Source organism: Antrostomus carolinensis, unplaced genomic scaffold (genome assembly GCF_000700745.2).
Source record: "Antrostomus carolinensis isolate BGI_N321 unplaced genomic scaffold, ASM70074v2 scaffold37626, whole genome shotgun sequence".
Classification (NCBI taxonomy): domain Eukaryota; kingdom Metazoa; phylum Chordata; class Aves; order Caprimulgiformes; family Caprimulgidae; genus Antrostomus; species Antrostomus carolinensis.
In genome coordinates, this window is record NW_010324880.1 from 12,069 (window position 1) to 22,293 (window position 10,225).

Sequence of the window (10,225 nt, forward strand, 5' to 3'; positions counted from 1 at the left end):
TCCCCATGGGGTCCTCTGCTCCTGCCTGCCCTACTGACCTGGGCTCCTCCTGCTCCTCCTGGCCCCTCTGTGTCCCTTGGGATGGTAGCATCTCCTTTTCCTTGTCAGGTTTCTTTGTGGGATGGAAGTTCCCACCACCCACCCAGGAACCTGAAGCTGGCAGCAGAGGCACTCGTGACACAGACTGAATCTGCTCTATCTGTCCCAGGTGCTGAGCAGGGACACACAGCCCCATCCAGGGGCTCATGCCTTTTTCTGTGTGATTTTGCAGTCAGAGATTCTTGCCCTTGGTGATTCTGGAGCTGAGGTCCTCCTATCATCTCTCTCTTGCCCCAGGGGCCACACTGAGAGGCTTAATGGCTTGATGCTCCTGAAAAAGCCCTTGTTAAGACCATGCCTAGTAACCATCTACCTCATCTGTTGGGGGCAAGAGGGTGAAGGCAAGATAGCGGGGAGGAGGAGAAGAGATGAAGAGATGGATCATGCTAATGGTTGCTACTGAGACCCTTATTAACCCACTGTGTCTCTTCCTCACAGCTGGGGAGCCCCTGTGGCCCACAGAGCAGGGATGTCTGAGACCTCATCCAACAAGGAGAGTCCCCCAGCTGAGTGTCCCGTGTGCTATGAGAAGTTCCACCCACTGGAGGCCACACACCGTAAGCTCAGCTGCGGGCACACCTTCTGCCATGACTGCCTGGTGAAGTGCCTGCTCTCCACCAAGCTCAACGGCCAGGTCCAGAGCAGCATCATCTGCCCCGTCTGTCGCTACGTGACTTTCCTCAGCAAGAAGAAGGCTCTATGGCCATCCAACGCAGCCACCAACCCCTGGACACTGGAGATACCTCTGTCACCTTCCTCCTTGTCCCAGCTGACCAAAATGGAGGCCAGCAACCCCCGCCGCCCCTGGGGCCCCCCCAGCCATTTTGTGATGCCGATACAGAGCTTTGATCGATGCTGCAGCACCGGGAGCAGCCCCATGGACTCACAGAGGGTCCCAGGAGAGCTGGCACGGGAAGCCCACATCTTTGTCATCAGCGACCATGGCATGCCACTGGTGGATGTAGACTGTGACTCCCTGGGGAGGAGAAGCAGAGCGGAAACGAGGAGCTCGGTGTCATCCAGCTCGGCCCTGGGGGTGAAATGCTGCCAGTCACCCATCGCCCTCGCCGTCCTCCTCATCTTGACCGTGGCCATGCTGGCGGCTGTGCTCCCTTGGCTGCTGCTGGTGAAGAGAGACTCGTAGTGGGGATGTGATCAGCTTGGATACTAGAAGGGTGTCACCGATGCTGGGACAGATCTAGGGCTGGAACTTCTCTTGAAAGACCATTTGGAGAAAGCCCTGAAGCAGCTTCAGGTGAAACTTTCTCATCTGGCCAGGGACTGAATGGACTTTCAGACCTCTCTGCAAATCTCCAGGGACTCACAGTGTCACCACTGGCATTTTCTGCCTCTTTTGGTTAAAATATGGCAGGTCAAACCCTGCTGGTGGGTTCCTCCAGTGTCTCAGTGGAGAGGGTGGTTGCTCCTCCCACACCCTGTGACAGCATGTGCAGGGTATGAGGGGGCCATGCTGGTCCCTCCCCTCCATCCCAGCTCCTGGGGACCTGTGACCATGGCACCCAGGTACCCAGAGCCCAGGGACAGCCAAGGGCTCTGTGCATTGGAGGATCAAGGCTGCCAGGTTGTGGGGCTTTTGGAGGCCCCAGGCTTCCCAGGCTCGGGGTATGTGACACAGCCACTCTGGAGCAGAAGCTCATGGCTTTGCATCCCAAAGATGTGAAGATAAATCAGAGCCTTTAGCTACTGGGTAACAAGGGCAGTGAAACCAGAGGATGGAGAGAGTGATCCCAACCCCTGTGAGCTCACCTCCCCCTCCATCAGCTAATGGTCCCCTCCCTGTGGAGCAGTGGGGTGGGAAGGGATGCCAGGCAGTCTCAGCCTGGGGCTCCCTCACCTCTTTCTCTGAGCTCCTCAGGACTGTGACCATCCCTCCTGCCCTGGGGATCCAAGGACAGGGAGCAGGGTGTGGGTCAAGGAGCTAAACCAAAGCTCTGGACTGTATAAAGGAGCAGATTTGGGATCCCACCCTGCTCTCCTTGCTGGAAACCTGTGCCTTGGCAGAGTGATGTTTCCTCATCCCTATATCCAGCTCCTGAGGGTTACCACCTGGTGGCTCATTTTCATCCCATGCCAAACAGGTTAGACACCATTCAGCCCCACATGTCTCCTGGCTTTGCCCTCCTTGGGATTGGCCTCACCCGGGAGACTTTCAGCCCCTGAACCCAGGGGTCCTGGTTTCGGAGGGGAGTGGACATCTGAGATGCAGATTTGAGATCTGGAACCCTCTGTGCCTGCTCTCAGGGGAGGGGGAAGTGGGGGCTGCTGGTCACCCCCATGCCAGAGCTGCCAGCTGGTGCTGGGCCCCCATCATGTTTTTCCCCAGCTGTGCACCCCAGCACAGTGTCTGCATCCTCGTTGCCACCTTTGTCCTCCTGACCCGTCCCCTCACCCTGTGGGTGCTGCTCTTGGCCCCATCATTCAAGAATGTGTCCTGAGGGCTGTGACACATTCACTGGTGCCCCAATGTGTCACCCCAACGTGTCTGGGAGCAGGAGGTCCCTCACCATCATCCATGGGAGGTGACACCAGGGTGGAAGGCTGGCATATGGTTCCCATGCTCCCAAAGAGAGGTTCCTACTGCATGGCTGAGCATCTGGTAGGATGAACAAGTCCAGCAGTGCCACCGAGGCAGCTCTGGGATCAGCCAGAACATTTCAGGGGAACAAATAAGAACCATTTGGGGCTGGAAAGGGGTGAGCAGTCTGGGGCAGAGGAGCTGATGGCATCCCACCCATTCCTCTGGAGTTGCAACCAGGACATTGTCCCCTGGCTGGGATGCCAACTTCCTGGCTTCTCCTTGTGACTGTGTTACTGCACTCTGTGCCTCAGTTTCCCCACCCATACCTGGGGTGCAATGACACTGACCTCTGCACGGAGCACTGGGAAATGACCTGGGGAAAAATACTTGAGACACCACATGGAATGGAAATCCTGGTTCATAAGAAACAGTGACCTGATAATGACGTGTCCACGCCTCGTTATTTAATAACAAACCTCATTACTAGTCTGGGAATTAATGCGGGGTGCCAGGGAACCAGCCCTGCGGCAGAGGGCTGCTGGGGGCTGGGAGTGCCCCCTCCCCTGCTGTCTGCACCCCAGGGCGGTCCCTGGGGACAGGGCTGGAGGAACCCACTTCCAGTTGCTGTTGCTGGAGCCCTGGAAACATTTGGGCAGGACAACAGGGACAGGAAAAAGCTTCTAGTGGCAGCACTGGGATGAGATGGGATGTCTTGTGCTGTGTCAGTGTCATGGGCATCAGCAGGACCAGGGGAGAAGGGACCAAGGCTGGGGGTGTCATCAGCAAGGGCAGCCAGTGTCATGGACCAGGAGGTCTGGGGTGGGTGGGGGTCCAAGGGCATCACCCCCTTCAGAGGTGAGGAGGGCGTTTGCCACAGGGTGGCACTGCTTGGCCACGGATGGCTGGCAGCAGGGCCAGCCTCGGGGGTGGCACCCTGAGCCCCCAGCCCCTGCCTTTGGTGGCAGCAAGAATCAGGCAGCAAGAGGTTGGAGATCCCCTGGGAATCCTGTGCTGAGCATCCACCAGTGCTGCTGGAGGTGACATGCTCCTGTGTCTGCAGGCACAAGCCAGGGCCCCTTCACACCAGCACTGCTGCACCAGCCCCCAATCACCTGCTGCTCAGGACCAGCTGATCGCTCACCATCCCCACGTCCTCACCAGAGCCACCTCATCTCTGGGCAGTGGGACTCACGTTCGGTGCTCCCAGAAGCATGAGTGTCTGTTGCTTTAGGTTGGGGTCTGCCTGCATCTGGGAGGGATCTTTCCCAACCCCTTCCTCTGCAGCTGGAAAAGCTGCCATCATCCTATTTTCTTGTTATTAAAGCTGATGGCCAGAGCCAAACCTTCCCAAGCCCTCTCCTGCTGATAGTCCCTGGGGGAGATGTTTGGATCTTCAGAAAACCAGAGCTCCCAGGTGCTGTGCAGCTTGTCCTCCCACCAGACATGTGTCCATTAGAGGATATTGGGGCCATTTCCAACTCCTGAGTAAGTCAGTGCTTTGGTTTATTGTGGTGGCCTAATGTCCCAAGGATGACTCATGTCTGCAGCTCCAGGACATGTATTGGATGGTTGTGCTCTCTGCAAACATCCACGCTGCCCATCACCCACTGCAGGGACACTCACATAGTCCTGCTTTGGCCCTGCCATGTACATCAGCAGAGATGCCAGGATGGGGCTGTGGGCAGCCAGTTACTCTCTCACAGCCAAATTGCTGGTGGACAGCCCCGTGCAGCCCCTTGCACACTGACCCTCAGCTGTGGGCTCCCAGCACACAGCCCGTGCTGGTGGTTTAAGCTGCTGAGGAAAGGCTGAGGGAGCTGGGGCTCTTTAGCTTGGAGAAGAGGAGACTGAGGGGTGACTCATTAATGTTTATAAATATGTAAAGGGTGAATGTCATGAGGATGGAGCCAGGCTCTTCTCAGTGATGCCCAATGGTAGGACAAGGGGCAATGGGTGTGAGCTGGAACACAGGAGGTTCCGCTTAAACTTGAGAAGAAACTTCTTTCCAGTGAGGGTGCCAGAGCCCTGGGACAGGCTGCCCAGGGAGGGTGTGGAGTCTCCTTCTCTGGAGACATTCAAAACCTGCCTGGACACCTTCCTGTGTGATCTCATTTAGGTTCCTGCTCTGGCAGGGGGGTTGGACTGGATGATCTTTCGAGGTCCCTTCCAATCCCCAACATTCTGTGATTCTGTGAACTGGTCTCCTGCTGGCCACACAGCCATGCTGTGGATCCTGTTTGTGGAGTGCTTTTAAAGTAAATGAAAGTCCCCTGTCCACTGCCTCCCTCTGCATGGATCAGTTTGGGGGTGTCCCATCGCTCTGAATTCTGTACTGCCCACACTTTCATGTCCTCCACCATGGTGGAACTGGAGCTCTCCTCCACTCTGGCCATTCTCAGTGAGGACAGCCCAGTCCCCAGGCAGGGACTTTAGAGTGGAGGAGCCAGAGGACCCCAGGCCCTGGGGTGTGATAGATGTTTTCCCCTTTGCTGGGGTAGGAGAGGTCTCCAGGCCATATCTCTTCCCAGAAGACCTGCAGTTTGGCCATGGGATAGATGACCACACACATATGGCCCCTAACTTGACCAGCAGGCAGGTCACTGCTCTTAGGATAACTGCCTGTCTCCTCCCACACCAGTTGCATCACTCACTCCAGCCCTCAGTAGGCACCATGTGAAGCAGACACGATCTCATGCCATGGATGCATGGCCCTGTCCATGCTGAGGACATCACAGGGTGTCCCCAAAAACAATGTTTCCCACTCACCTGCTGGCAGGTCCCAGGGTAATGAGATCCACCAGGTTACATGATCCCATACCAGTGCCCAACCTCCCTGCTCTTGGGTATCACATGCTGCAGGTGTGTTTTGCCAGGCATTGCTTCTGCTCAGCCAGGCAGGTTGGCTTGGGCATCTTCTCTGGGTGCCAGATGGCTGGAAAAGGGGTTGGGATGTCTCTGCCAGTGCTATGGCTTTATAAGCATGGCTATCCAGAGCAAGCTCCTATCACCTGCTACAGGTTTCGGGAGCCTGTTGAGGGAGGACTGAGGCATGTCAGCCCTGCCCAGCTGGTGTGGGATAGAAACATGGACAGGAGAGGGTGAAAGTCCCAGGAAACCCTGGCCAGTGTTGCAAAGGGACGGAGCCAGAGCAGCCCAGAGGCTGGGAGATGTTCCTGATGCAGCATTTAACACGCTCTCCTGCACAACATCCAACTATTAACTTTGTCATTCCTCAGTCATCTTCCACCACTGCCTCTACCTGTCATCCATGGCATCATTTGACTCTGCAGGTGGAGATGTCCTGCAGGCAATCAGCACATCATGCTAACTGGTCTGCAGCACCTGGGATGCCAGCTGATGGGGCCCCAAGTGTCCTCTGTCATCCCTTCCCTTCCTTTGCCTAAAAGACCTGGAGTAGGGTGGCTGCAGGTCATGCTATGCTCTAGCTGTGCCTGTTTTCTCACCTCTTCCCCTCCCTGTGCAAGCTGATGGGCTGTCATCCCTCCGTCAGCCTCCAGCGTGGACCAGACTCCTGGTAGATCCCAGCATGTGCGATTTCCTGGCTGGAGAGCACACACCACCCTTCCCACACTAACAGTGCCAGATCTTTGGATGATGGCAGCAGGGCTATGAACCCTGGGTAATGGCTGCCTAATGCATCATTAGCAGGAAAAGGTGGCATTTTTATGGAACGGAGATGGGAGAAGTGGGAATTGCAAAGGGCCCAGGAGTGCTTACTGGCCAGACACGTCAGCAGGCTCCATTAGGAACCAGCCTCTGAAAGCCCCAGCTCCATCAGCTGAGATCTCACCATGAATAATTGAGAAGGAGGCTCCTCCGAGCTCCCTTCCCTTCCCTGCACCCAACCAGGGCTCCTGGAGACCCATGGACAGTCAGAGGCTGGAGTGGGGCTGGCCTGGTTTGTCCAACATGGCCGATGTGGGACATGGACAAGAGGTGACACCAACCCAGCTGTCTGTCCCTGTGCCTGGGTATCTCCAGCCAAGATCCTTTTGGCTCCATCTCCAGCACATGGCAGACACCTTTTGACATTGTTCACCTGTGCCAGCACACGGGCCATGGCCCTGGGCTGAACTCTTCTTCTTGGACTTTGCAGAAGAGTGGGGTTTTCCAAGCCTACAATGAGACTGGAGGTTGGGCAGTGCATGAGGAGCTTAGCTGATGTCCTCACTGTGAGATCAATGTCCACGGTGGGGGTAGTTAACTGGGACAAGACCTCCAAGGCCTCAGCTGAGGAACTGTGGGGACAGGAGCCAGGCTGGAGCCAGTCCCTTTGTCTGATTTATCCTCCCGTGATGGCTGCTCAGAGCACAGCAGAGCCGTGGCACAGAGGAGCGTGCAGCCAGCCCCACGCTCCCCATTGCCTGACAGCAGCACCCTGGGACACATCCTGCTCAGCTGTCTGGGGAGATTTTACACTCCCCTGTGTCATTCTTACAGATCCTTTTTGTCAAAAACTCAGCAATCTACCATGAAAAAATCAACCCTGGAATATCATGAAAGGTGTCCACTTTATTTCCAGCAACTGCTGGCAAAAACCTGCAAATTTATTTGCTAAGAATTTCTTTTCAACAGGTTTTGTTTTAAATGATGTCCCATTTTGCAATAACAAATTCATAGAATCCCAGACTGCTTTGGGTTGGAAGGGACCTTAAAGCTCACCCAGTTCCAACCCCCCTGCCAGCAGCAGGGACACCTTCCACTAGACCAGGTTGCTCAAAGCCTCATCCAACCTGGCCTTGAACACTTCCAGGGAGGAGCAGCCACAGCTTCTCTGGGCAACCTGTTCCAGTGTCTCACCACCCTCACTACCAAAGAATGTCTTCCTAATATCTAATCTGAATTGAGCTGGGAAAACCACTCTCCTTGTCTCAAGTGTGACTTTGCTGGCTGATGACCAGTGCTCCCCATGGTCACTGGCAGCAGACCTGTGCCTGCAGCTCCCAGACCTGTATGCAGGTGGGGGTCAGTGATGCTGAGGTGGGGTGTGCCCAGGGGCACTGCAGGGCTGGTGCTGGTCGTCTGACTCCTTGTGCATGGTTAGATCCTGGCACATGCATACAGGAGCACTTGCAGGTCCTCTCTGCAGCAGAGGTGAAGTGAGCAGTGTTGGTGTCCAGCACGGAGTGCCTGAATGCAGGGAAGGCAGAAGCTCAGTGAGAAGCTGCATGCTGAGAAACATTTGTGTGTGATAGGAAAGCCCAAGGTGACTTTATTTAACTATAAGATGTGGAGCTTCCTAGAAAACCCATTCTGCCTGCTCAGATGCCTTGGGGACCAGAGCTGCCAGGCACTGATACAATCCAGGATGACAGGTGGCTACTGTGATACCAGGGATCTCCAGGGACACGTGGGAGCACAGCCTTGGGGAGAGCTGATGGATGCATCTGCTGGAGTGAGATCTGATCTCTGGCCAGCCCTGGTCCCTGCCCTGGTGGAAGGGTTTGGTCCCAAGGTTTTCATTCTCTGGGAACTGGTAGGACAAGGGGCAATGGGTGTGAGCTGGAACACAGGAGGTTCTGCTTAAACTTGAGAAGAAACTTCTTTACAGTGAGGGTGACAGAGCCCTGGGACAGGCTGCCCAGGGAGGGTGTGGAGTCTCCTTCTCTGGAGACATTCAAGACCCGCCTGGACACCTTCCTGTGTGATCTCATTTAGGTTCCTGCTCTGGCAGGGGGTTGGACTGGATGATCTTTCGAGGTCCCTTCCAATCCCCAACATTCTGTGATTCTGTGATTCTGTGAACTGGTTGTATCAAGAGTGGGTGGAGAGCAGCCATGAAGCACTGCTGAGCATTGGTAATGCCAGTCACACATTGGCTTGGTGGCCATTCAGGAAAAGTTCTAGCCACGAGGCTCAGCTGGATGGCAGAACCATCCAGCCCACACTGATGCTTTGGCACTTGGTTTCCTCTCAGCCAGGCTCTGGAGCAGCAGCCAGCCCCTGGGATGCAGCGGGATGCGCAGGGATGCTGGTGCTGCACAAGGCCTGTGTGTCATCAAGGAGATGCTTTCAGCTTCTCATCCAGCAGCTACAGCAAAGCACTGGCTGCTGGTGACACCAGCACTTGCTCTCACCTCTTTTGCTGATGACTGCAGGGCTCTCCAGTGCCTTTAAAACAAGCAGCAATTAACTTCTGGCTCGCACTCCTGGGCTCATCCATTTGGAGCCCAGCCAGGGCTCAGATAGGCTTTGAGGAGCCCAGTTTGATGATGGTGACTGGGCAGAGCAGTGGGTCTGGGCACAGCCGAGGGGCTGGGCTGGGATGGAAGGGGTGGCCAGACCCTGGGGACTGCCCATCCCTCCCCTTCCCAGGAGGCCACTGAGGCTGCAGGGATGTCTTTGCTTCTGCTGGCAGGCTGGAGGCAGGTGCCCTAGGTCTTCCTCATGAAAAACCAGCAGGATCATGCTTTTCTCCTGGATGTACCACTGCAAACAGCTCCACAGCGTGCATACCAGCTGCTGGGTGTGTTGTCACAACGGGCAGCTCAGGGACAAGGTTCTGCCTCTGCCTGAGAGAGGAGAAGACGTCTGTGCTCAGCCCAGCCATGCACTTGTCTCTGGCTCCCAGTGAGGGTGTGAAGGTACCTAGAGATTAGGAAAAATGTGTACAGTCATGTTCCCTTTTGCCCTGAACCTGAGATCAGGTCCATAGGGACTCAGCTGAAGCCGTGAGTCTGATCTGGAAGCTCTTCAATAGATCAGTCTTTGTCAGAGACCCTGCATAAGACATGGTGTGGTCTCTCTCACCCCAACAGTCCTTGAGGTCTATGGAGTTCCAGTCTCTTGGAGGAAGGCTGTGAGAGGACATGGATGTGGTCTCCATCCATGTTATGGGGAGAAGGGATAGCAAGCAGCTGTGTTACTAGGAGTGAGGAGGAACAGGTGGTGGAACACCTCCTGAAACACCTTCCTATTCTGATTGCTGCAGACACAGCCAGTCCGGGATGCTCTGCACTGTTCCCTGTGTCCTGAGCCTCTTCCAAACCATTCCTTGTGCTGAGGACATCTTACACCAACTGGACACTGTACTGGGTCTGCCACTCAGGACACTGGAGGACTTGTGGGATTGGGAGCGAGCTCTCTGGTGTGGCTGGTGTGCTGCAGAAATTTCTGCATTTTTGTGGCTTTCAAAAGTGTTAGGCTTAAATCACCTCGACACCTGGGAGGTGGGGTTGCCTCTCTGGACCCCTGGTCAGAAGGGATCTATGAAGGTCTCTGGTCCAACCTCTGCTAAAAGCAGGATCAACCTCATAGTTGGATGAGTTTGCTCAGGACCTTGTTCAGTCAAGTCTGGAAATGCTCCAAGGATGAAGATTCCACCCCCAGTTCTCTACAATCCTGTCCCAGCCTGTGACCACTGGAATTTCCTTCTGTGTATTTCATGCCCATTGCATCATCTTCTTGCTGCACACCTCCAGAAAGAGTTTTCTCTGTTCCATTAGTGAGTCCTGCTGCATCACTGAGATTGGGATATTTTCAGCTGTGATGTGGTTTAACCAGGAAGGGTCACTGCCCGCCTCACCCCCCACCCACTGGTGGGATGGGGAGGAGAAAATAGAAATG

The 10,225-nt window shown here is 55.3% G+C and overlaps 1 protein-coding gene across 1 annotated transcript; it reads left to right on the forward strand.

The window, feature by feature from the left end:
- The first annotated feature begins 568 nt into the window (after positions 1-568).
- Positions 569-1,243, forward strand: RNF222 (ring finger protein 222). The gene has a single exon (XM_010171050.1). It carries the CDS (start codon positions 569-571, stop codon positions 1,241-1,243), a length of 675 nt encoding a protein of 224 aa, XP_010169352.1.
- Positions 1,244-10,225: the final 8,982 nt, after the last annotated feature.